Here is a 27,028-nt window from a genome sequence, read left to right on the forward strand (position 1 = left end):
GAACAGACAAAACAAGCTCGTCACCCAAAGCAGTAGATGACAGCCAAGCCAAGCTAACCTTTGCGTTCCTTTTTCTTTTTTAATAAACATATTCCCCCAAGCCAAGATGGACTGTTAAAACCTGGAGGCTTTTTTATTTTCTCTACAGTGAAAATAGCCCGAAGTCTCTAATGCTTTCCTCTGCACACAGATGTACAAATTATGAGAAAATCTCAGGTGAGTTAAGCCATAAGAGTAATGCAGTACAGCTTTAGTGCCATCACATGCTGTCACCAAAATTGTCAACAGTAGAACTTAACTCACAATGGAATACAACACAATCTCATAATAAAATACAATTTCAAAATCAACTGATGGCTCCTGTGAGGCCACTACAAGTTAACCCCTCTACCTGTTGTACCAAAACAAGGAGACAAAGCACAACCACATAGAAATATTCTTCGCCTTCTTCATTACAGCATGATTTCTCAATGACGGTATATGAGTATGCCTCTGAGAAAATCACAAATCAAAGGCACACCCAGTGGAAGTTGATGCTTTTGCAATAAAGTAGTATTGCATGAAGTCTGTGTACACAGCTTAAATGAAATTGGAATGAAATGGAATGCTTAAATGAAACTTCTCATAAATTTTTTTAATTTTTTCATTCTTGATCCCGAGTTCTGTTGAAGAGGAGTCCACGGTAGACTAAAAATTTGTTCGATCCTCCCGAGATCTGTTACAGGGGAGTTTGACCATGTGCAAAGTAAAAGTGATGCAAAATGCCAACCTCTGGCTGCTTCGTAATGGCCGAGAACAACATGTTCACGATCTGGAATAGAGAAAGGAAAAGGTTGAACATATATTGCACTGCTGCACACATTTAGGGGGCAATTCGACAGCACATTTGAAATTGTGCTGATAACTGATACACTACCAAAATTACTGTATGTTGCTAATTCTAAGTTTCAGGCACCAAGCTCCTGTGAGCTTTCCTTTGGCTCTTCAGCCTGACCATGCTGGCCCTATCTTTTCTCTTTTAGTGGGAAATTTGACCATCTGCATACATAAACAGAAGTAGACATACATGTGGTGCCAGATGGTCATTCCAGCGGCAGAGGCTGAAGATAAGGTTGCACGTCTGGCGGAGGCATATGTTATCCCGCACTTGTTGAAACAAGAACGGGAAACCCTGAAAACACACAACCGCAATGACGTCTTACATAAGCGCATGATGTTAGCCTTTCAAAAATTGCCATTGTATATACACACCATGGTACAATGGCAGTGCTACAATCTTGATGTTGCGACATACCTTTCCTCCAGTGAGAGCATTGTAATCCGTTTGAGAAAGCTGCAAGCGGTGGTCCTGGCCCCGTGACTTCTCCACCAATAGGAGAACTAGGGCCAACATCTTGTCCAGGGATGGTGGCCGGTATTTTGTTGGAGCACCACTTCCCCCTCCTCCACCCATTCCAGCACCCTCCTCCTCTTCTTCTTCCTCCTCATCTTCTGACACCATCTCCACCTACCACCAATCAGCATGTGAAAAGCTGAATTAATTGACAAGTCTGCGACCACGTCCGACAAGAAGAGCTCAATGAACGCCGTGTTTGACACTGCATACATGTATGACAACATACTCAAAGACATTTAATATTCGTGAGCCCCTAACTTATGCAAATTTCATGAATTGAATTTTTTTTTTCAAATATTAAGGGCACGCAAAAATTTGGAGCAGGAATTTGGAGCAGGAGAAAGGAAAATAAATAAATAAATAAATAAATTGACACTTTCAAACCTATGCTGCAATCGCAAACTTTATTTTCACAGTTGATTGTACGAAGTATTTGTGGGCATTTGAAATATCATATAAACTGAAATACAGGACTAGGTTTTTTTTTTCAAATGTTCGTGGAAACTGCCCTTATCTTATAAGCCAGTCAATGGGCAAAGACCAGGACTGCCCAGTCCCAACATATACGGTACTTTGAAGCACAAGCATGCGCTTTGCAGTGCAATCAAGTGCAAGTGCAATCAAGTGCAGTACATGCAATACTGGGCTCATCACAAAGTGACAATGAATTTTTTCATATTCCACCAGAACGTTTACTACAGAAGTAACAATTGAACCCCTGTGTGCAATAAGGAGATAAGTCAATTTATCCCCTTTTTGATATTTTTGCTGCAATGACATCTACATTCCAGTATGTACCTGCCAAAGAAAATTTAGGAGCCTATTGCAATTTATTTGCCCGCCACAGGAGGGTAAGAAATGGGAAATGCATGTATGTCAATGGGACGCACAATCAGATCAGGCCCCTTTTCTTGGTTTTGGATTTTTCGACTTGTCCCCTTATTGCATACAGAGGTTCAATTGGAAACCATGATGCATGCAATCACTACGTACGCATATGCTGATGCTTTAACCACACCAACATTAGTAACAAAAGTGAGATTCACACTCACGTAGTCTGCCTTATGACCAAGATAGAAGGCGATGATGGTGGACACGGCCTCGATGGAGAGGAGGAACTGGCATTCCGCTTCACCCATCTTGGCAAACTCCAACAAGAAGGCGAAGTACTCTGTCAAATGCTTCAGGTGTTGCTTCGCTCCATGCTCGATCTACAAACAGAGCGATCGGAACCAACGTGGCCATCAAGTAAAGGTAGGTCCTTGTGCTTTTAGGTTTTACGGTTTTTGAAAATCGGGGGTTAAAAACGGGCTACTTGGGTATATATCAGGTGGAAAAGCAAATCTTCAAGCGGCTGTGCTGAATGTGCATTCTGCAGTCCCTCTATTAGTGGCTGAATTTGCACTTTAGCAAGCTGATTCTCGGTCTTTTCGGATTTCCCTTAAATGATGATGATAAAAATTGTGGGTAAAAATGGGTTTTACCCTAGAACGCAACACTCTAAGTAAAGAATACGTAAAACCTTAAGTTTTCTGGAAATATCTTCTTCTAAATTCAGGGGGTAAAAATCGGGTAAATAAATATGTGCTCTAAATTCATGCGAATTCAGGTGCAAAAAACTTCCAGCATGCTAAATTCGGGATAGAAATCGGGCTCTGTTACTTAAACTAACTGTTCAGGTTTGGTACAGCCGCTGATGTAGGTAACTGCATTTGCTGCCAAACAAGTTAGTGTGCATTCCTACAGATGTCTCAATGAGGGCAATTTGCCGGGTAAAAACTGGGTTTCACCCTAGGGACCTTCAATTCAGGGAAGAATCGGGCTAAAAACGGTAAAACTTCATGCTCTAAGACTATGGTAGACTGACCAGTGACAGAAGCTTCTTGACGAACCGCGTGACGCATGAATATCGTCCAATCTGGCTGAGATCCACGTCTGACGAATCATCACTGCAAGAGAGAAGTCGTATTTCAGCTAAGTACTAACTATAATGGTATTGGCTGCATCCTTTTCTGAAGTTCTGCTCAATAATACAAAAAAGAGAGGGAGAGGGAAAGCCACAAAAAGAATACTTGATGCTATCAAACCCATTTGATTTGTCCTTCTATGTTCTATTCGCTCAGCTACAACAGTCAAGCCTCGTTACAGCGAACTTCGTTACAGCAAATTTTCAGTTATTGCAAAGTTTATTTTGCATTTGGTTGGCCACGCTTTATTTCTACAGAGTTATTTTTTGCACAACGAAGTGAGCTTTTCCCATTTTCTGTGGGTCCATCGGTTATCGAGTTTTCTTCTCGGGCACTAATCTAATCTCGGCCTCCCGATGAATCACTAGCGGAGGCGCACTTTTCGTTCATGCGCTCGTTCCTCCTCGGCGCACCCCCACCTCTGCACTTAATCCCTCTCCCCTCAGTCACGCTCGATTTGTTTCCTGCGCGGTTCTTGCACGTCGGACACGTAAGTTCCAAGACGCCGTGATGATCGACAAACGTAAGGCTTTTTCGTTGGAAACGAAGCTGCAGATCCTGTGTGACGCGGACAGTGGTGCAACGAAGGACGTTGCAGAGAAGTTCGGAACCCCTGCCAATACACGCTGTCAAACGAGTCTGAAAGTACGGGAGAACATCGAGGGAAGCTTTCAAGACAAGACGAAAGGTTGCGACAGTGCACGTTTCCCTGACTTTGAAGGCGCGCTCCTTGGATGGTTAGGTCAGAGGAAGGGATCTTCCCGTCTCTAGTGTGTTGCTGCTGGAATGACGTCATGCGGAGCGCAATCCGAAACTGCTTTGTGAAGGACGGTTTCACGCCCGCTGTGCGGGAGGCCAGGTTGTCGGGAGACACTGCAAGAAGACGCAAGGCATCGCGTGGACGAGAACGTGTGGAGACGTTCGCAAGTAAATGAAGCGAGTTTCCGATTTCGTCGCATCTGACGATGCACTTATGACCGCCGCTGAACTTTCCGATGACTAGCGGAATGGCCGAGTGGGTTAAGGCGTCTCGCTCATTGGTGTTGTGCTACTGGGAGGTAGTGGGTTCGAATCCTACCACCTGCTGTGCTGTCTGAGGTTTTCCCTGGGTTTTCCAAAGACTTTCCAGACAAATGTCGGCACAGTTCCTCTTGAAGTCGGCCCAGGACACGTACTAACCCCCCTGTCACCCCACTCCTTCCTGCTGTCCTCTCCATCTGCCCACATCTGTACACCGCTCATAGCCACAGCTTCTTTGCGCCAATAAAAGAAAAAAAAAAAAAAAAAAAAGAACCTCCAATGCCAACATCATTTGCAGACGTATGTAAAGGACTTAGTGGGCGAGATTGTTGTACGGCAATGCCATCGTGACTAGACAACAATCAATAGCAGATTACTGAGAATAAATGTGCTATGTGCAGTGCTTCTCTGGGGTTCTGAGCCTGCTCATATCTTACTATAGCGTGGCACGCGGTTTCGTTTGTAATTTAGCGGCAATATCTGCTCTTTTTAGTCACATTCCGCTAATAAGAAATTTGGATACGATGACCAAATCTGCAGCTCTCGTGCGGCTTTGCTATAACGAGGTTCAACTGCATTACGCAACACTTACCTGTCAGGATAAGGCTGAAGATAAAGGGCAGAATGGCATGGCTGCAGCTGGTTGATCACGTGGATACATAGCCTCTGGAACAGCTATTGCAATCACAGTTAAAAAAAGAAAAGGAGAAAAATGAAAACATTACTTTAGAGGGAAGGAAGAATAACAAAGACAAAGCCCTACCTGCCTGACCACCTGATTGGGGCACTTGATTAAGATTTGAATCGGCCACCACTCGTCTTCAGCCATGTGGTCCAAGAACCACTGCAAGGATTTTTACCGTATTGTGCATAGGAACAAACTGAATAAGTAGCAAACAGCGTTCGATTTAGAAGAAGCCCCACCTCGCATGCAGACTGGCTAGCATTGAACTGCTTGGTTAGCAGCTCAATCCACTGGGCTATTGTTGGCTGAAAGAGAGAAAGAAAAGTTGAAACGGTCGAAGTGGGACAGGGCTCTGTTATGTTCACAGGAATTGAATGCTACACAGAACAAAGTGACAAGAAGAGAGTGAACGATAACAACAACAACAACAACAACAACAGTTTTGAATGTTACGAAGGAAATGTTTCACTGCAACAGACAATACTCGACCCTGCTACTTGAGGTGTGGGAATACATTTTGATTTTTCAAATACAGAAACAAATAATTACGTGTTTGATTTGAATTCTGGATCAAATATGGAATGCTATATTCGAATTTCGAATCGAAGCTATGTTTCATCCAAACTGAAAATATTCAATTGTTCTCAAGTTGCCCACGCAAGCCCGAGAGGAGAACGTACATAGCAACGTGAGTGCTGCTTCATGTGAAGATGAATGTTCGTACATCAGATTTATGCTGCATGTCCATAAACACGTTAAATTTGTGTACATTCAGTTAGATAACTGCTGACTTCATATTCACTTTGGATATTTATGAGAGCTGTGCGAATAGCAAAATTTCCATTACGAATAGTTTACGAATATTTCACTTACACTGTGAATTGAGTCCGAACAATGTCTTCAGACGGTGAATCGAATTTGAATAATCAGAAAATGCCCAACTCGAATAATTTCGAATACCTCATGGTGAAACATTTTGTGGTGTTGTGCTCATTAGATGATGTTCCGCTCCGAACTTGTGAGCTTTTTCACCCAGCATAACATATCGGGAGAGAAGGTTCCCCCTGTATCGTGTATGGTAGACTGCATTAGTGGGATGAACTGCATTGAGTCAACATGTTCCATGCAGCCTGCTTTGTGTGCATCTCCTCATTTCTATGTTTACATTGTGAATTTCCTGTACCTTTTTTTTTTTTTAGAAACTGCACATATTTTCATATGTTAATGGACATAACTGCGAAAGTTGGGAGTATGTATATTTATTGGAACAGGCAGTGCCCAGAGTACAGTGTTGACCATGAGCTCACAGAAGTTGTAGATTTTTTACACTTTTGTGACACGTTTTGACTTTTTGTGACAGAATATTGTAAACAGTGTCAAGTGGACCTCAACTAACACTCGAATGTAATGTGGTGAAGTCGACCTGCAAAATGGGGCTGTACACTAAAAGAATAATGGCGGTGACGTGAAGTGGGCTTCACCTAACTCTTGGATGTAATGAGGCGAAGCCCACTTGCAGAATGGCGATAGCGATACCTCGGATCAGTACTACAGTTGAACCCGACTATATCGAACCCGGTTATATCAAATTATTGCCTATATCGAACGTCCGAAACATCCCCTCGAAAATAGCATGTAAATGTATAGGCGTGCTGTACGTCTACATCGAACAGCCGGCACCGCTGTCATCGGCTATATCACACTACCGCTGGAATCCTATGACGCGCCCTTAGTAACTTCCGCACATTTTTCGCGAATGAAAAGGACGAAGCGCGGCTTGGAGATTAGGGATGAAGTCATCCACACGTAAAGGAGTTGGAAATGAGGGCATGCTGCCAACGGGAGAAGTTAGTGACCCCACGGAGCTTTGTTTCGCACGCTCCGAAGTGAGAAATCACAGGGTCATGCTACCTTCCCCGCGCATGCGACCTGCAATGGAATCGTCCATGCCGGCCGTGCGCGGCGCGTGGCCGAGACGTGCGCAGTGGCGACTGGCGTCGGAGCATTCCTTTGGTAGTCTACACCATTTGAAAGTTGGCACGAATCAGGCAGCTATGGACGCTAAGAAAAGGAAGAACCTGAACTTCGCGACCAAGCTCGACATCATCCAACGTGTTGAGAATGGAGAAAAGAAGTATTCGGTAGCACAAGCATTCGTCATCCCACGGAGCACGCCGAGTACGCTTCTTCGGAACAAGGCGGACATCAGACAAGGCGTGTGCGGATGCCTTGGACGACGATGACGACTTCGAGTACGCTCTTGACGACGAGCTTCGAAAGGTTGCAGAGTTCCCAGAAGCTGTTCCCACTGATCTGACGGCACATGATTTTGTAAACGCCGACGACAATGTGCACGTTGTGGCAGAGATGACGGATGCGGACATCATAGCGAACGTTGCTGGTGACGACGGCGATTCAAGCGGCGATGAAGGCTCACTGGGAGGTCTTAACAGCGACGATGCCATGCCCACAGCCACCGAGATCGCTTCGGCTTTCGCTACCATTCGTCGCTGCTGCGGGGCAATAGAAGGAGCTGGACTTTCTCAGTTAGGAGGCCTCGAGAAGATCGAAAGTAGTGTAATGGACTTCATGGTTCGCAACAAGAGACAAGCCCAACTCACGGAGTTCTTTCGTCCCAAATAAATGTTGTTAACTGTCCTGTTGCCCGCTTTGTTTGTGTAGTTTCTGCTCTCGTTCATGCAGATCGGTAAGCTCCTGTTTCATACTATCCCAATTAAATGGTAATTAATACGGCACACGCGAATGTCTGTTAAAATACGAACGCTTTATATATCGAATTATCGATATATCGAATTATTTGCCGATCCCCTTCGAGTTCGATATATGCGGGTTCGACTGTATTCCAAAAATATTCGAAGATTTCGGATACTGAAAATAGGTTGCAAATAGCATTCAAATATCATCAGATATTTGTTCCATATTCGAGATTCTGAATATTCGCACAGCTCTAATATTTATCTAATCACTTAAGTTTTAAAATGACAACCCGCACCGCCCTAGCAATTTGGTGAATGTGATGATGAACCTCACAGGGAGGACAGAAGACCTCCATTGTCCAGAAATGCAAACGATAAATGCAACTCTGTCAGAAGCACTGAAATGTCTCACTTTTTCCTTGGCATGGATGAGGGTTTCGAGCACAAACGATGTCCCCAGCTTGGCAGAGAGCAATGTGATGTCGTCTGAACTTGGAAACGTTTGTGGTATGCAGCCGCAGATCTGGTACAGGAAGCTGCGGATGAAACGGAGAGAAAGAAGCACAAGAATGAGTGGAACGGTGACTGGGATAAAAGCAAATTATAGAGCAAAAAATATAACAATATAATCTACATTTAAAAAATCTCACTTGAAGTATGTGTGGTCAAAAATGCTCTTATCCTGTAGGAACTGCATGTTGTCTTGCCAGATCCACTAGAAAAATCAAGACAGGTGAAAGGTGGAAGCATACAAGGATATCTGTGTCTGGATGATCACCAGCACATTTTAAAAAGTGCCACCAAAGACTAAAAAATGATATTTATTTTATTTATTACGAACTTTTATGAATATTTTTATTAATGAACATATGAATATTTATTGAAAAAAAAATTATTATTATTATCTATTATGAATCAATCAACCTTGCTCAAAGATTCAGTACGCAAAATATAAACGCTGACCGCAAACATTACGCCCTTCCACAAATTTTCGAAAGAAGCCCCAAGACTCCTTAGATTCTTCGACGGTAGGTACCATTATCAAGAGTTGGCATCTCTCCTAGCTACAGTATCTTCGCTGCCAACCTTGGAAGCCTGCAGCAGCTATGGTGAGTTGACAGAAATCGATTTTCGGAGAACAGTGTTGACAGACACATTGCAGATTATGCACCCTGTGGTGTCACACTTTTCAAAACTAGAAATTAATTTTATGATACTTCTGCTTCACATAGCGAAACTTTTTTTTTTTTTTTTCAGCTTACAGTGCGAGACACGTGGACAGCGATGGCATAAATTCCGTAGGATTCTGAAGGCACAACATTCAGTCTGTAGCAGCACTTTTAAGACCGTCTGCAAAGCTGCAGGCTCGTAAAGTTTGAGAAATTTTAAGTACTTACCTCAGCAAGCTCCGGAGACAACTGAAAAGTGCTGGAAGCATTTGGTTCTGATGCTGCCTCAGCACTAACGGGTGCAAGTTTTCCAGACATGCTTCCGCTGCGTGGAATCAACCCTTCGGACTCTTTTGTTCCGCTCCGTCGCTCGTAGAACAGCATGTACGCACTATTTGTCTAAAAGATAAATACATTACAACAAACTCCCAATGGTGGCCTAGTTTCGCAAATCATGCAACCTTTTCAATGTGCACGATTACAAAGAAGGAAGTTTTCTATGTCTGACATAAACTACAGGATCTGGCTTCTTGGACAACACCATCCAAATTTTGTTTGTGGGCCCTTTCACAGAACATTTGCAACTGTCTATGCAGCACCGAAACACTGTAACATTTTCATCAGTTTTGCAAACCAGCATCACAACACATATTCTTCAAGGAACATGAAGATACAGAACAACAAGGAGACACTGCGTTGCTGCGTACAATACAAGTTCCCAAGGAAGATTATGTCCCATGGACAGGGTACTCATCAATGTAATCGATAGATGCATGAGAGAGGACACCAAAGTCTGACAAATAGGTACCTTTTCAAATGAGAAGTCCATAAACTTATCTGTCACAGAATCGTAGGTCTTGCTCTAAAAAAAATGCGAACATGTGGTTCAGTCCAGATGTTTTGAGATCTGTGTATTAGCTGTTAAGCAGTAACACCTAGGAAGGAAAGGAATAGCAAAAGAAGCAATAGGCAAAGACATACCGTCATTTCTCCTCCAAAGCACTCTGCTGCAATATGCGATGGATCAAATGGTTTCACTTCGGCATCATTGAAGAGAAACCTGCAAAGAATTACAGAGGAATGAATAAAAATTAACTCCTTGCTCAATGCTTCTGAACGGGGCCCTTGAGATAGGCATTCACTAATGCACCACCTTATTTCTTCCTACGAACACAAGGGACATACAAATGGATAAAAAAACTCCAGGGCCCGTTTGCACAAAAATTGTGCTTGCAACCGAACAATATGGAAAACCCTTAGCTTTTGACAATGGCACAAGCTGGAAGATAATAAACTTTAGGACTGCGTCACGTGCTTAAAGCAGTTGTAAAGCTGTGCTGGAGCAAGTTCCTTACGGTTCGGTTCCACACACAATTTGTGGGCAAATGAGAACAGGACTGTCTTGCATTCTCAGGCATAACGACACGTGGACTCAATATAAACTGCAGGCAGCTCTCAGTAGAATCCTCCTCAAGGACAAGTTTTAGCAAAATACCAAATGCATACTGTTAAACCATTCATGATCATGAGACTCTAATTTTTCTTAGTTTTGCAAATTTTAAGGGCACTCAAAAATTTCAAGCAACATACTTCAAAAGCTGTGCTGCACTCTCAACTTTTATTTTTCACAGCTGGCTGCACAAACCACTAGTAAGCATTTCAAGTACTTTGCAGCATAAACACGTGCAATGGTGCTCTTATCAAATGTGGCACACGCAATCTCAGGATTATGCCGAAGTAAGCCAGTCAAGCCCCAAATTCTAGCATCCAGGATTCGCAAACCTGTGATGTACAATGTTTACATTTCTGAAGGCTCATTGGTTATCACACATTACATACCACTTGTCCTTTCCAGGATTCTGCCGTTCGCGGATGAAGCTGTAATAATGTCCGCCGTCTGCTGTCCCCGTGTGCACCGTCACACCTATTAGGTCATAGTCGTAACATTCTTCTGGTTCCTCTTTTGGCTCTTCTAAACATTCAACATACGGAATGTGAGACAATAGACGACAAAAGGCAGGAGCTCATGCTCTGTAAACTTTTGATTCCATAAATTCAACCCCAGAAAGTAGCAGATCACACTCACTGTGACTGGGTAGCAAGTTATGCTCCATGTAATTTGACATGTCCAGGTGCAGCGGAAATGAGAAGTGAGTGTTCACTTTCTCCTTCATCATCGTCACCATGTTGAACGTGTAACGCATGGTGTTGAAGCAGAGGATGCGTGGAAGCTTCTTGATGCATGCCCTGAATGCAGGGGGAATTAGAATAATTGGATATGTAAATAGAGTTAGATACTGCAAAATGACTATGGATTGGCTTCAGAAAGCTTTAAAAAAAAAGGTGAAAAAAGCAAAGAAAGGGACAAAACATCTTTATACCTCTTTTCTGCACGGACTTTCTTGCCACACTGTGAGCAGGTATACATGTTGTCACCTTCCAGAGTATCCTTCACAGTTAGCTCATCCATAGATTCCTGAAAACAATGAACAAAAGATGAAAACTTGACTTCCAGTTGAATGTTTTCAGATAAAATATCCTCCTGCAGGATTATATTGTGCAGAAAAACAAAGCACATGTGTGCGTGCTCAAAACCACTAAGAAAGACTGCATGTTTTTCAAGTTTCAATATCAGTATTTCTCTTTGGCACTCTACCAAATCTTGTCACTTACATAAAGATTCCGCATGTCCGCAACTTGACACCTCAGCGTATAGAACTCCTCAACGGTGCGGCTGATGTGAGCACAGTCGAGCGACACAACGTTGTTGGAAAGCACTCCGCAGAACAGGGTTTTCACAAGCTCTTTCTGCACAATCAAACATGAAATCAGAGTCAGCTCGCATCAAGCACTACACAAAGTATGAAAGACAAAACTCTTGCTTGAAGTTAAGTGAACTGGAGGAAAGAAATGACCAATGTTTTAACTATTTATAATTTATATATTTGAGCATCCGATTTTGTTGCTGCTTAGATAAGCTTGAGGCACACCCTGAACATATATTTTTTTACCGCATCATATGAACGATACTACCTTCAGGAACTGTTACGCAAAGTATTTATTTTGGGAAGTGTGCATTTCCTGACAAAATCGTATTACAAGAGTGTGCTCAGTAGCAGCAGTCTCCCCCAGCTATTTTAGACATGTTGTGATGTCATGTGAGCGAAGCACTTCTTATTGGCTGCTGAGAACCATCTGCTCGCGTGAGCAACTCATCCAGACGTGGGATGGGCGGTGCAAAATGCAAAAGCGAAAAGAAAACTCGGGCCTCACTATTGGGTAGAAGGCATGACATTGCAGGCCAACAACAAGGAAGGCACCGGACCTGCGAGATTGGAAGTGCTCTTGCGCACCAGGATTGCACACTCATTGTGTTAATATATAGTCCAGGATATATAATCCTAATTTCTACTCCTCCTGCAATTTTTTTTTTCCGAGCCCATCCATGCTCCCTTAAAACAGTAGAATTAAGTTTGCACATCTGACTTTCGAAAGGTCACGTAATCCTATGCAGCAGTGTCAGCATGATACCCAAGGAAGCAGAAAATTACCGTATTTGCACGATTCTAACGCGCACTTTTTTTCGGCAAAATTGGTGCTCAAAACCAGGTGCGCGTTACAATCGGGTGCCAAGAACTGGCGGCTAAGTCAAATGCTAACGAGTACTCGGTGAAGGGCGGCTGGCCCATCGTCATCGGCACAACCACCTGGTCACATGATCACGCGTTTGCTGATATCGGATATCTGTTACACAAGACAAGGTCGGTTTCCCCAACTGGAAAACGCTCTTGCGGATTACATCAAGGAATTACGGCTAGGTCAACGTCCCGTCTCGAAGGAGATCATAAAAGTGAAAGCGCTCCAACTGGCACGCTCATACGAGATTCCGCCATCTTGCTTTCGAGCCAGCCGGAGTTGGATCTCGAAGTTCATGAAACGAAAAGGGTTTTCGCTGAGGCGAAGGACGAGCATCTGCCAAAGGCTTCCCGAGGAATATGAGAAGAAGTTCACTGCCTTCCAGCAGTTTGTTATCCGACCTCGCAGGGCAAACGCCCACATGCACATACAAAAGGTGCAAAGCAAGTGCGGCTCCTTTCGTCCGGAAACGAAAAGAGCAGGATCACTGCGATGTTGTGTTTTGAAGAGTTGTGTAGCATTTTTGGCAAGTTTTTGATTTTTCGCAGATAAATTCCCCTGCGCGTTAGAATCGGGGGCGCGTTAGAATCGTGCAAATACGGTACATTTTGTTTCCGTACTAACCACTGCGCTACATAAGTGTGCTGCACAGTGGATACTGTTTCAGTCACATCATGGCCAGTAGATGTCACTGCAGGTGGCATGAGGAAGCACGGAAGTGAGGTGGAAACAAAATGGCACCTGCTGCTTTTCCTCCTGCTTCATCGACAATGCTTGGCAGTGAAGCTCATTGTGACTCTTTGTCTTACCAGCTGTGGAGTCATCTCTTCCAGCTTGCTGATGAGATCCGTAAAGAACTCCGCCATGTCTTTCTGTTCCCCAGTGTTGAGGGGCTGGTGGTCCATGGTGTACGCTTTGCAGAAGCTTCGAGGATTGTATGCCTTCCGCTCGCTCTCCTGCAATTTAAGGCAACGTTCATGCAACGAGTTACGAAAAAATGAGATGTTGCAGTCAAAGTGAGAGACCTACCAGGAGGTAGGCAAACATCCTTTGCAGCTCCCTCAGCGTTTGGCCATGCTTCCCTTCGGAGATCATCTGTCGAAAATAGCCCTAGTTAGTACATTACTTGATGAACATTGATGAATATTATTGGATGAATCTATTTAAGAAAATTGCAAAAATTAAAATTTTTCTAGTGTCCTACAAATATGTAACTTTGAATGTCGTACCTGAGAAGCAATGTTCAACATGTACGAAGGATGTATGTAGGAACCACACTTATTTTTACGTTATGTAATGTAACTTTGTTATCGTTATGTACCTCATGAACCCTAATATATGTATTCGATGTACATGCAGTTCTGTGTAGGCAACATAATACTGCGAGATTACCAAAGCTAAAGCGCAGTACTTTTTCTGTTCCTTAGAAGCTACCACAGGAACGGCTGACACTGAAAGTTTCTTCGACGACATGTAAAGTGCTAAAAATATTTCTGCAAAAATTTTCCTGTTCAAGGTTTGTTTCAGCGAATCCTGAAAAGTCTAAACCACAATTTTCCTAAGCTGTCCGGGGGCATTGGTGCTGCTTTGAAATTATTTTCAGAAGACATATTTACCAGAAGTGTAACAAGAGATATATGCATGTTATGCTTCGACAAAACAGGAAGGAAAGAAAAGAAGAAAAGTCTCTACTGCTACAAAACTGCTGAGACCCACAAACACTGGATACTTAGCAGGCAGTAGAGTAGACCACTGAAAATGCTAAGAGGGTAACGTTTCTTTTTTTTTTAGTTTGTTTATTACGTTTTTTTTTTCCCCACAATTCATCCACATAGACCGGGACCAAGTGGTAGTTTTTACGTAAAATTTTAGCATATAATACGTCCTTCAACATATAGTTGTCTTCACGGAAGACAAAGTTAAGGCCCCAGTATAAGTCCTTTCTCTCTGCCTTTCTGGATTTCCAAAATATGCACACCTTGCAACGTGCTAAGACGGGGTTAAAGGCGCAATCCGTAAAATACCTTTGCAGAGAGTATGGATGCTCGAGCTTGAGGCATCATGTACAGATGTTGCATACACGATGCCAAGTAACACGTCGCCCCTAGGTTTGTCAGACCCACGTAGCCACACTCCGAACGGCCATCTTCGTGCGGCCAGTAGTCCCACGGGTACGGACTGTGAGATTCTGTTCGTGAAAGGAGGAGGAGATATTCTACCGGCATCGGGAACTCCCATTACTGAACGGGAGACGGCAGCTGCGTTGCATTTGGCCTTACTTGCGGAGTGCTGCTGCAACAGTTTGGCATGCAACAGTCGGAAGTTGTCCGGAGCACCACGGACGAGCTCCACGAGCAGGTCGTAGGCCGCGGAACGAACTCCGGAAGACTTGCACTTCGGTTGAAGTCGCTGTCCTGGAGGGCTTCCGCCGCTTGGAACAGCGAATAGGCACTCGAAGACACCGAGCACAAACTCCTGAAACACGCGCGCATGGCATCGGACTTCAAATGCGACAACGTTACCGGAGCTCTTGTGGGGGGGGGGGGTCTTAAAACAAATTTGTGGTATTTACATGGTAGCTGCAGGACTGCTTCACGTGTGTCCTACATCAAGTACTGCATCATACCTGTCCTTCTTTGGAGACCTTGAACGGAGGGTTGTGCTTTGCGACTGATGTGGCCAAAGAGAGCAACCCGTAGAGTCCGTCGTCTTCTACCGGGTCGTGTCGAGCCTCGCGGATGTCCCGAGTCAGGATTGCTTCAGCCAGGTAAGCGGACAAAGCGTCGAGGTCTACCAGGGACCGCTGTTACAGTTAGGGGGACATTAGTACTGCAGAACAATTATGTGGCCGAGTGGATTCACTTGCAGAATGATCTGTACCGGTGCTGGGACTTTATAAACCATGTGAAGAAAACTGAGACTATACCTGGTCTGGCAATACCTCATCATCCAGGTTATCAACCAGTTGACAAGCTAAGAAGAAATAGTCCCTGCATCCAGGACCAAATGGTTCCTTTTCACCTTCCTAGAAGATTCAGAAGCCGAAGAATTCAGAAAAACATTTTATGAAAGAAAGAAAAAGAAAAGCTACTAGTATGGCTCTCGTGGAACGGGAAAACAAAGGTCATACAGTGACATCATGCACCTTTTCGCACTATGTTAATAATGCAACATAACGTAACATACCATTTTATTCAGATTTAAGCGTACATTCTTTTCTAACATGGCTAGGATAAACCTATAAGGCTTCTAATTCAGAAAACTAAAAGCGCTCTCTCTAAATTTATTTTCCGCAACTCACAATAACTCACTCATTCAGCTGATATCTCACCAACAGCAATGCAACAGTACACTGATACTAGAGCCAGTGAGGCACTTCTAAATTTTTGGAAAGACTTGTCTATCTGATGAAGCCAGTATACTAAGTAGTCAGTCAAACATTATCAACACAACGTATGATATGAAGGGTAGAACTGCAGACTCACATCAGGGTGCAGCAGCTTCATGTTTTGTGCTGCTGGCAAGAATCCCAACAGACTTGCCAAGAGAGGTCCCACGTGTGACTGGCCCGATTTGCCATCCGTAGTAACGCCAAGACATAGTCGGTACAAGCCAGTGCATGCCTCACGCCGCACTGCGGGCTGCACAACGGAACACGCGTATCATACAACTGCAGTCCGGAACAAAATGCACAACGTGCACTCCGGACTTCCGAGAACTCACGTCTGGGTCGTCAAGGACAAGCTGCTTGAGCCAGGAATCGAGGCGCGAGCCAGGCTGAAGGAGGAGGTGTTCCGTAGGTCGCGAGTGAGCCCAGGATGCTAGAAGTCGCATGGCACAGTGGACCACATGAGCCCTACCCCAGAAGCCCGTTCTCAACTGATGGGGGTCACAGGATGCGGTGCCTGCTCCCAGCGCACCGGAAAGGAGACGTTCTAGGCTGGAAGACTCCTGGTCTGAAGCCTCACTGCCAGATTTTTCACCACTCCCCAGCATGTCCAGCAGCACCTGTTAGAGTGTAACATTAAGCTCCTCCTTGTTGAATAAACTTCGATGTACGGTCATGTGTCGCTCATCCAGACGCCTTGGTTCCCCCTTCGATAGTACGGATTACAAATAATAATACTGAGTATAATAATAAATTGATAACTGAGTGTAGTGCAGTATGTATTAAAGCAACCATACGCATCCAAACTGCAGCTAAGGAAACTGTTGCTTTATGAATAATGTCATCATGCGAAATACTAACATAACACCACAATTATCACTGACTATTTCAAGCGAATTCCCTGCCCAAATCAAAGGCAAACTTGGTGCATGCTGCTAAGTTCCGATTAAGGCCCCAGGTTTACTGCGAACCCGCGATTTCGCGGAATCCGGAATTCTTCGCGAAACCCTTCGTTTCGCAAGGGATCCCTTATTTTTAGGGTTGCGCGGGTACTTGAGTTCTCGAATTTGAATCGAATATCAATCACTGTAAGTATTTGATTCGCGAATCGAATACCCAATATTCGAGTTGCCGAATATTCGACTATCGCCAAATATGAACGACACCTCCCGAGAGCGGGCTTCGCCTGATGGTACCCTGCATGAGGTGAAGCCTGCTTTACGAAATTGCTCATGCTGCGGGACCAACATAGATATATTGTAGTTTAGCTTAAGATAACATCAGCCCAAGTTAATTGTGTGTGTTTCACCTCAGGATGGGGTGGCGTCCCTCCCGTGCGCAGTTTAGCGGTGGCACGAGGGTTTTTGCCTTGAAAAAGTTGACTCTTAGATAATGCCTACAGTCTAGGAGCAAAAAAGAGGTCCTAAAGATGTAACTTCCCCAGGGCATGTATTGTAAACTCCTTCCTATAAAGTTACTCTGTAGACGCTGAAGGATCTTTCGGCAGGTATAAAATGATTGCAGGCCACAGACCGCATCAGAGAAGAACACAAGATATCGTGTATGTAATGCTGAGCCACAACAGTGCTTTGAATCTCAAATTTTTTTAAATATTTGTGTTCCCCGATTATCCAAGAAAATGAAGCGTTTCCCGTTCCAAGCAGCCACTGACTCCTTGCCACAGAAAATCACAGAATTTACAAGTTGGTGCCGCAGAATTTTTAATTTGCCGCAGCAGAAAACCAGGGGCCCTAGTTCTGACACAGATCCCTCATAAAACAGATCATTCATTGAATATCAGGGAGGCTCTCCTACTTTTCTGCCTCTGAGCTTGTCGTATTGCCTTGGCCACTCACGTACTTGCAGGCACACGTGATTTGCTGTGCATCGTCACGGCACTTGTCTGCGATTTTCCCTGACTTCAGCTGCTTTTTGACAAATTCCCTGACAACCCCCGACTTTTCCAGCTGCATCAAAATTCCCCGACAATTCCTGCTTTTCCAGGTTGGTAGCCAGCCTGGTTTCTCAAAACAGCTTTTGGATGCCTTTGTTTAGGCCTCTCACTCCCATGGTGTCTGCAGTGTACCTTTATGGGACCATTATGGGACAGCGTCACAAAATGGTAAGTAAGTAAAAAGGCAAAATGGTAAGTAAACACACACATACGACAGATGCAGTGATTTGCCCTAGGTGCTGTAACAAACGAGACATCAGAAGGAAAATGGAGGTTAGCGTGAACGATGACGATTCTCTGGGACAATGTCAGTGGCAATAAATGCCAATCCTCTCCATTGTTGCACATTCTTTACAAATTGGCTGAAAGAAACTGCATGCACCGTAATGACATTGTAAGTACTGCCAGTAAAGACCGTGCCAGAATGGTACAGCTACACGAAGTAGGCTGGGAGCCTACTAAAACAGGGAAATTGGCATCGTGGCATAAATGCATCATGTAGGTAGCGTACGAGTCACCAGAACATGATGATGATGATGATTAAGTTTTTTTGGCGCATTAGCGACGAAGGCCATAGTGCGCCAAGACAATGGTATGGATGGTTAGCAGTTTAAAAGGATTATTTTAATTTAAAAAATTAATAAAATAAAATCAAATAAAAACAATAGCTTAGATGTGCTTTAAATACCCAGTGCCTCTTAAAAACTTGTATATATGGCTAAAATCGACTAGAGTTCATCACCGAGTAGAAGAGCAGGGTGAAGAGGGACCTTGTATTTGTAAAAGAATGGAAAGTGTAGGTGGCGATGATGTTCTAAAAGTGGGCATGTTATGAGTATATGTAAGATAGATAGGTTTGTTCCACAGTGAGGGCACTGAGGCGTGTCGTCCCTTCGTAGCAAATGCCCATGAGTTAGAAAACTGTGCCCAAGCCTCAAACGGCTCGATAAAACTTCATAGTGGCGGTTTTCAAAATCTTGTGTAGGTTTGCATAGGCGAGGTTTTACTGTGTGCAGTTTGTTTGTTATCTGCTTATCCCAAAAAGCTTGCCAATCCGTGTGGATGGCTTTCTTCAGTTGCTGCAGCAAGTCGTTAAGTGGAACCAGAACATGGACAGTACAAAACTGACACACGCACGCTAGCTCCACTATCAACACGTTTACTACGATGCCACAGTCGCTGTGACGTCGCGACCGTGTATTTGCACCGGTTCCTTCGTGTTGTATGGTGAATGCGTTGACAATTGAGCTAGTTTGTGTATCCATGTCCCGTTGGCTCCTATTCTTCCAGAGTCGGAGCATTCAAAGTAATTCTGAATTCTCCGAAGACTCCGAACTCAGAGTCACTAAAAAAAAAAAAGTTGCATACCTGGTTTAATTTAGGAACTACCAGTCGCTCCACCGACCCTTTCTTGTGGCGTTTGGCTCGTTTGCGTGACGCTTCCAGCGCTGTGTCGGGAACTTCGTCAACGGTCGGGCTCTCGATCCCTTGCCCGCTTTCGAGACCGAAGTGATAGATGACACGTAGGAGACACGCCAAACAGTCCTCTGCCCACTGCGGATATAAGAGTGCAGCATGAAAAAAAAAAAAAAAGTAGTAACCCTCCTGTCCTACTGTCAATCCAAACTGGATTTACCTCATTCCATTCTTCGCCTTCCCTTGGGTGCAGGACACCCGAGGCAAAAATGTCGAAGAGGTGCCGCAGTCCGCCGCAAGCCACAAACTGAAATGATGTTGGTTCCCCCCGAGATATCAATAATTATCCTCAGTGCAGCAATTTTAGAGCACACGTTACCTTTTCGGCCCATGTCTGATGCGTCCCGCTAGCTTCGACATTACTGTTCGAAGGTGTTGCCTTTCGTCCCTGAAAATAATTTGTACAAAATTATGGTACAGTAAAATTGGGAGAGTAAAATTTGTGTGACATGTACAATAATGCTTGCATCGTCGAGAAAGAACTGGACGTTACTGGCGTCGAAATCATTGAGGGAACTAGAGTGGTGACGTCACTAGAGGGGTCCGGTCCGCACCAGGTGTCGTGGCCATCAGTACCGCCGTTACACCTTTCGTCTGCGGTGCGGTGATTCCAAAGATCCAAAAAACGATGCGAGGAGCCCTCTGAAAGGGCGATTTTCTTTTCTGAGGGTGATATGATATTGTTAATTATCGTGTGCTGCCTGGTACCGAAAGGGATGCAATATTTGCAGGGGTGGGGGGGAGAGTAACGCACACCTGAGCAACGCCACCGACTGGGCTCTTTACCTGGAGATAAAAAATTTCAGCGCTCACCAGTGTGTAACACACTGTGTGCATAACTGAACATTGTTGGCAACACAGGTGCATCTGTGGCCTGTGTGGCACCTCTGTATTATTTCGCACTTTCTCATCAAAGATATTGCAGATGTCGCATGATGCGTCTATAACGTGTACGTTCCTATGCTACGCTCCATGTTACACCTGTACTTCTACACTAACGTTTTACAGCGCTGTACAGCCTGTTGCATACGTATCCCAATGTCACATCGCACCTTACTTTCATTTCTCTATGCCATGTCGCAGATTTCTAATATTTTTCACTATAATGTGCATGACAAAATGCATTTCTTGGGCCACTGCCAAAGCTGCTCCCTGCCAAATAGCAGGGAGTTGCAAATCTTGGAGAGGATCAGGGATTTCTTCAACTGGTGGCTTATTCTGCGTAACACTACAGGAAACACAGAAAACCCACAGCGAAGTTACCTTCAAAGTGGCAGACGGTCGCATGCTCTGCTGTCGCAGAGACTCTACGATCTGCAGGGAATACAGCAGCTTCTGTGGCACTTCTGGATTCAGAAGGACGTGCATCGTAGCTGCAGTGCTCTCTGTTGTTGAATCCTGCGGCAAAATATTGTGGTTCCAGTCACAGTAGAAAACATAGCAGGAGGAGGCAAGCTAGCTGGTGTTTAATTGATATTAACATTGCCTTGAGTTTGAGGGGAAAACACAGGACGAACACAGGACGAGGTGAACAGATAGACTCACGTGAGTCTATCTGTTCACCTCGTCCTGTGTTCGTCCTGTGTTTTCCCCTCAAACTCAAGGCAATGTTAATATCAACAGTAGAAAACAAAGCGGGGGAAACACTAAAAGCATGAAATTGCCACACAAACCGGAATTAGGCTGCACCTTTTTATGCAAATACATCAGAAAAACTTGACCCACATCTTGTATGCTGATCATTGAATGAAAAAAAAAAAAAAAAGAAGAACAACACTACACATTGTGTGGCGGATGCCACGACTTCGTTTTTCTTCTTCTCCTTTGCTGAATTTGCTTTGTTTGCTCAATGTGCTTGTTACTTACACTGCATTTCTTCACTGTGTCTTTTGCCACATTAATTTTTGTACGGTTCATAAGTTGCGGGGAAAGAAGGGGGGAGGGGGGAGTCTAACCATATTCGGGTTAGAACCTACATTCTGGTTCATATGGTGCATTCTGAGCAGTTACTTACCTTAGCAATGGTGACAAAATCACGCAAGATGGCTGGTGATGTTGGAAGCATCGTAAGTATTTCCCAGACCCTACGAGAGAGTACTTGGGCCTTTGTGTGAAGCACTGGCTCCTGCAACAATAGTGGGCACACAGTGTAATTAGACCCTGAAGTTTTCGGGTTTTATTGTTTTCCAAATTCGGGGGGTAAGATTCAGGACAATCACTTGATGACGAAAATTCATGCAAATTCGGGCGGAAAAATTACCATCAGACTGAATTTGGGGATAAATCGGGCTCTATTGTCGGAGAAACGTTCGTTGTACAGCCTATCCAGAGTATCAGACGTTGAGATCAACCGTGTATTTTGTGAAAAATTAGTATGTCATTGCCGTGAGGTGCCTAGCTTAGGTGCAGTTTTGCGGGTAGAAATCGGGTTTAACCCCAAACTGGTGAACCTCAATTCGGGGTGCAAATTCGGGGAAAAATCGGGTTTAACCCTAAAACTTCAGGGTCTAAGTGTAATGTAAATTAATTAGTTATTATGAGAGAAATTGTGGTGCAACTAATATGTGGGAAATCTGAGATTATGGGGGGTCCACTATGCGTAGGCCCTCGTGTTTTAGGGTTAAAACTGGTAATACACTTTTTTATGGCCCCTCATACAATGAGTATGAAAGGGGGTATGGCCAACGAACCACAAAAATGACATACCCCAGCACGGTTGCGGGTGCGTACGTTCCCCAGCTGCTGCATCAGGGCAAACAGCTGATCTAGGTACGCGGGGCGCAGCAGCAGCAGAGTGGGAAGGCGGTCCCTCGCTGGGCATGGAAGCAGACACGCTGCTTCGGGACCCATACCACCGGTAACTCCGTCGCCCCCTGCCACACGTTTGCGGCCAGCATTTCGAGCTGCTCCCACGGAGACAAACACCAACTGAAATGGAAACACGCGTTTATATAACAAGAGAGGCACAAAGACAGAGAAGAGAAATTTATAAAATCAAGACATCGTTCTGTTTTGAAATATTGCAGAGTGATGTGGCACGGCACAAAAAAAAAAGGTCTTGACTGGCCTCTCCGTATCGCTGCATTTCTTGAGAAGCAGAGGACGGGGGAAAGCGAAAAATGTGGTTTCTTATACTTATAAATCAGAAATGATGGATGAATACAGTTACTTTTCTATTGGTGTCAAGGTAACGAAACCTTTGATTCTGCGAGGAGAACTTTTTGCACTCTAACGTCCCTTTAAGGCTCCCATAGTGTTCCAAGTAGGAACACAAGTTCCATTTTCTCATGTGTTATGGGATTGTTAGTACATACAATCAAATCAATAAAACTATTGAGTAATCTTCCTTCCATTTGTACAACAGCCTTTGTACAATTTGTTCCTTAGCCATGTCGATAGACCATATGTGCCATAAAAATAACCTACAGTTTTAGCTTCTGTCCCCTCAATACATTTCAACAGATCAAATTAAATCCTTATAATTTCCTCACCTGATGATCTTTGAAGCCCACTTCAGAGAGGGTCTTCTCATCCAGATCTGTGGTGAGCTCCTGTCCCTGAGTGATCATACGGATCAGCCCTGGCGAGGAACAGCTCGGAACCGGCCCTCCAAGATCGGAATCTATCTGGCTTGCCTGAATTCGTGAACAAAGTCCATTTTTTCCAATATCGGTTCGAGGCAAATATCTAATAACTAATTGAATATCTGGAACTTGTTTTCAGTTACCTGTTCAAGCTTCTCCCACCAGTGCGAGACCTCGGCACGCAAGTCGGCTACGAAGTCATTGCTCTGCAACTCCAGCGTAATCTGCATCAAACCAAGCCATTTTTAGAGCCTGAAGTTTTAGGGTTTTACACGCTTCTTCCCCAAATTTGCACCTCGAATTGAAGGTTGCCTATTTAGGGCGAAACCCGATTTTTACCCGGCAAACTGCCTTCATTGAGACATCTGTAGGAAGGCACTAACTTAATTGCTTGGCAGCAAATGCAGTTACATCACCGTTTGTACCAAACCACTACAGTTAGTTTGAGTAGCTGAGCCCGATTTCTCCCCGAATTTAGCATACTGGAAGTTTTTCCACCCGAATTCGCACGAATTTAGTGCACACGTTTATTTCCCCGATTCTTAACCCCCGAATTTCGAAAAAAAATATTTCCCGAAAACTTCAGGCTCTAGTCGTTTTTGTGAGCCGTAAAAGCATTTTGTTTTGAAGCACACTTCCAGCACGCCTTATGTCACTTCTCGATGCATATTACCATATTTATTAGCATATTAGATGCACTGGCGTATTGAATGCACCTCCAACTTAAGTGCCGCAATGCTGGTACCTTTTTGTTCCCCAAACAATAAAACGCAGCACGACTTTAGTAGCACGGCCGCATTGTACCGCGCAACGCTGGCCAGTGCTGGGTTCCAATTTGCCACCACGTATTGAATGCTACCCCCTCAATAGCTCTATGTGTTGGGGTAAAAAAATGTGCATCCTATACGCGAGTAAATACGGTATTTTCCTATGAGGTGCTTGCATGCTCATCTCAGTACTTGGTTTGATGTTCTCCACTTCATTAGTACGATCACAAATACTCGTATAATGACTGCACTTCTAAAGGAACATGGAACTCGAAAAAAATGTCAGGAGATGTAGAAATTGGGACTGCGAGCCAATTTGTGCAAAAAGTGTAATGGCAGCACGCAATCCTGGTGTGCACGAGACAGCTTTCAGTATCGAGGATCAGAAAAGCTCCTCCTCTCGTTTGCCGGTCTGCGACATCACATTTTCTGCCGAACAGTGAGACGCAAGAAGTTCTCAAAAGAGAACTTCTTCGTGTTTGTCTACGAGTCCCATGTCTCTCAGTTGTTCCTTCTTTTAATCATTGGTGGCTGAACTGGCACACTGCAAAGTCAGTTTTCAGGGTGTTTTGGGTTTTATCACAAGTGGCGATGATACAGATAGGGGGTCAAAACAGGTTTTACTGTGATTAACCCAGAAATACAAGGCCCTGTGTATGACCCATTTAACCAAATAAACTGCATTTAAATATCAATGACAGAATGATGGAAGATATAAAAAGCACCAGACTAAAAAAAAAAAGAAAGAAAAAAAGAAATGCATTTTCCATCTCTATCTGCGCTCAAACATGTATCGAACGGACCTCACACAGCAACTCACCTTGTGGGGCAACCCAGCAGGTTGGCAGACGACACGCAGACGAGTTCCGGCTGTCCCCACTCCCCCTTCAAGTGCTGTTGGAGTTGGAGCCGCAGGGCTGGCTGCAGCCCGGTGAGGAAGAAGAAGCAACAGGTGCGGTAGCTGTCCCCCTGTCCCGTGGTGTGGTTCCTGCAGAGCCCACCGCCGCAGGTGGAATGCGTACCGCCGCAGGAAGGCTTCCAGGTGCATCTTGAGCAACTGCAGCGCCCTCTGCACCACCATCAGCGTGATCTCTTCTCGCTGCGGGGACTATCGTAAAAGGAATTTGCATTTTGGTTTGGGAACTGATGCACATCTAGTCACAAGTTATTCGCTCATGAAGTTTAAAGGCATCTTACATTGGACAGAGCATCCGAGGCTACAGAGAGGCTTTTCATGCAACGCTGAATGAATTCTTCCTCGTGTTCTAGTGTTCCATGGTGCACTGCACAATCAGCACAAGAGCATCAACCAGCATTAAGCATATACTTTATTGTTGTTGAGGAAAACAAACCAACAGCATTGTTGTCGTTTTGTTTTTGAATGATGGCATACGGCACCAAAAGTTACAAACCGTTGAAGTAGAAGTTGTTGAGGTACTGGATGGCAGCCATACTGACGTCAGTACTCAGCGCCTTTAATGCTATTTCCCAGAGCTGGTTTATTCCACATGCCTACAGAAGGTATTCCATGTTAGACACGATCAGTAGCAATGATCTCACATAACCAGTGATTTCCTTGTATCTGACTGTAATGTCACACACATAGTCGGATGCAGACACGTTTCCACACAACTGTCAGATTGCGATGCAAACACTGTAAGAAAGAGGGCTGTGCGTGTAGTGGTTCTCAAGTTCATATTGAATATTGAAAACTACCGAAATCGAATATGAGCACAAATAGAATAATACCAGTAGATACAAAAACACAAATATTTTATTTCTAATGAAAAAACGAAGCAGTCCAGGAACACTGTACCGTAATCGGGCTTCACCTAGTGCACAGAAGTGAGGTGAATCTGACTTACAGAATCGTGACGCCTAGCAAAAGCGTGCAGGCACGTGTTAACATGATACAGCTTTTCCGATACTTGGTGTAAATACAAATTCAGCACAAATTCTGCACATTAGAATCTGGCGAGAGTGGTTTAATGAAAAAAAAAAAAAAAAGAAATATTCGCAATATTTCAAATAAACAATATATATTCTAACAAAAAATATAATAAAATAACAAAAAATATTTCGCAAAAAACGCGCTATTCAAAAAAGTATAATGCTTATTTTTAAATATCGCTAACCAATTCAACAATCAAATTGAATCTCATCTACAACTGTCTGATTAGATGTTAGAACGTTTCAAATATACATATATTTGCACATTTGAGTATTGGCACGGCTCTAGCAACAGCTAGATAAAAATAGTGCAGTACAGTAGGATCTGAGAATTAAAAAGTAAATTATTGAAAGTTAATTAAGACATTGCCTTAGGAGTCTGTTAATGCCCCCCTAGGGAGTGCCCTTCAGCATATGCTATATTGCAATTGATTTCACCCTAGAAAAAGTGATTGATATATTTTTAAAAAATCTGTTCACACTTAGCGTGGACACCCTGTATAGTGGCATCATTCTTCCTACTCACGCTAGCTGCTTCTTGGGCTTGGCTGCTTAGCTGCTGAAGCAGATTCAGAGCCGTCATGCTGGTAGTAGCTGCTGGAAGTTGAGGTAGCTGCAAGTACAACACCAGTCATTTTGGCTTCATTTCTGAGCCCTGAGCTGAGTCACACTACGTTCAGGCCCTTGTGTTTTCGGGTTTATACTTTTGCCAAAATCTGAACGAAATTCGGGAGTCTTCCGGTAAATCCAGGGGAGTTGGCAGGTATCCAGTATGTATCTGCATTTGTGCTTTGGTAAGTTCTGTCTTCAGTCTTTTGGGTTTTACACAAAACAACATGCAAAGCAGAGTGGTCTTACCAAGTTCAACCATAGAACACTAGGCTCGGTGTTAAACTGTGTGCAGTGGGATGGCCTTACCTTCTGCAGTAGCAGGTGCTTGAAGAGGTCTGCACCCAAAGCATGCTGTTCTCGACTGCGAACTTGATTCAGAAGCCACGAGAACAGTTCATTGCTGCATTCAGGGTCCAGTGCAAGGCAGGACCACAGCACATCGAGCTGCTCTTGGTTTAGGCCTACAAAGAGGAAAGCTTGGCGGTTACCACGTTGCAGGACAAAGGTGACAAAACTGATTGTCAACATTGCTATGTTGGTAAAGAGTAATGCGATGATAAAGAACTAATGCTTCGCTAGCAACCAGCACAAATGGGATGTTCCCACGTGCAGTAAAGGCTTTGATAACAACAGAAACAGGAAAAGGGATGAATGAAATCAATCGTTTCTAGGACGTTGAAGACTTATGTGTTTGTGTCGCCCTTGAC

General features: G+C 44.1%; 1 protein-coding gene across 2 annotated transcripts in view; it reads right to left on the reverse strand.

Moving 5' to 3' along the window:
- Positions 1 to 27,028, reverse strand: part of LOC135375216 (ubiquitin carboxyl-terminal hydrolase 34-like) — a 70,010-nt gene that overhangs the window by 26,095 nt on the left and 16,887 nt on the right. For both annotated transcript variants that reach the window (XM_064607933.1, XM_064607932.1), the window contains exons 21-58: positions 26,628 to 26,782; positions 26,236 to 26,322; positions 25,172 to 25,271; positions 24,957 to 25,042; positions 24,580 to 24,867; positions 23,136 to 23,216; positions 22,900 to 23,043; positions 22,115 to 22,336; positions 21,423 to 21,533; positions 20,672 to 20,806; positions 19,728 to 19,796; positions 19,569 to 19,655; positions 19,301 to 19,486; positions 16,314 to 16,598; positions 16,076 to 16,231; positions 15,517 to 15,615; positions 15,217 to 15,393; positions 14,870 to 15,065; positions 14,615 to 14,778; positions 13,620 to 13,685; positions 13,400 to 13,546; positions 11,628 to 11,762; positions 11,336 to 11,430; positions 11,041 to 11,201; positions 10,794 to 10,926; positions 9,936 to 10,014; positions 9,763 to 9,816; positions 9,183 to 9,353; positions 8,436 to 8,500; positions 8,198 to 8,321; positions 5,308 to 5,373; positions 5,147 to 5,227; positions 4,976 to 5,058; positions 3,264 to 3,345; positions 2,449 to 2,607; positions 1,295 to 1,507; positions 1,067 to 1,171; positions 770 to 811 (exon numbers count right to left, since the gene is read on the reverse strand). In XM_064607933.1, coding sequence (XP_064464003.1) covers positions 770 to 811; positions 1,067 to 1,171; positions 1,295 to 1,507; positions 2,449 to 2,607; positions 3,264 to 3,345; positions 4,976 to 5,058; positions 5,147 to 5,227; positions 5,308 to 5,373; positions 8,198 to 8,321; positions 8,436 to 8,500; positions 9,183 to 9,353; positions 9,763 to 9,816; positions 9,936 to 10,014; positions 10,794 to 10,926; positions 11,041 to 11,201; positions 11,336 to 11,430; positions 11,628 to 11,762; positions 13,400 to 13,546; positions 13,620 to 13,685; positions 14,615 to 14,778; positions 14,870 to 15,065; positions 15,217 to 15,393; positions 15,517 to 15,615; positions 16,076 to 16,231; positions 16,314 to 16,598; positions 19,301 to 19,486; positions 19,569 to 19,655; positions 19,728 to 19,796; positions 20,672 to 20,806; positions 21,423 to 21,533; positions 22,115 to 22,336; positions 22,900 to 23,043; positions 23,136 to 23,216; positions 24,580 to 24,867; positions 24,957 to 25,042; positions 25,172 to 25,271; positions 26,236 to 26,322; positions 26,628 to 26,782 — 4,889 coding nt within the window. The remainder of the gene's footprint in view (positions 1 to 769; positions 812 to 1,066; positions 1,172 to 1,294; positions 1,508 to 2,448; positions 2,608 to 3,263; positions 3,346 to 4,975; positions 5,059 to 5,146; positions 5,228 to 5,307; positions 5,374 to 8,197; positions 8,322 to 8,435; positions 8,501 to 9,182; positions 9,354 to 9,762; positions 9,817 to 9,935; positions 10,015 to 10,793; positions 10,927 to 11,040; positions 11,202 to 11,335; positions 11,431 to 11,627; positions 11,763 to 13,399; positions 13,547 to 13,619; positions 13,686 to 14,614; positions 14,779 to 14,869; positions 15,066 to 15,216; positions 15,394 to 15,516; positions 15,616 to 16,075; positions 16,232 to 16,313; positions 16,599 to 19,300; positions 19,487 to 19,568; positions 19,656 to 19,727; positions 19,797 to 20,671; positions 20,807 to 21,422; positions 21,534 to 22,114; positions 22,337 to 22,899; positions 23,044 to 23,135; positions 23,217 to 24,579; positions 24,868 to 24,956; positions 25,043 to 25,171; positions 25,272 to 26,235; positions 26,323 to 26,627; positions 26,783 to 27,028) is intronic.

Source organism: Ornithodoros turicata, unplaced genomic scaffold (assembly GCF_037126465.1).
Source record: "Ornithodoros turicata isolate Travis unplaced genomic scaffold, ASM3712646v1 ctg00000843.1, whole genome shotgun sequence".
NCBI lineage: Eukaryota > Metazoa > Arthropoda > Arachnida > Ixodida > Argasidae > Ornithodoros > Ornithodoros turicata.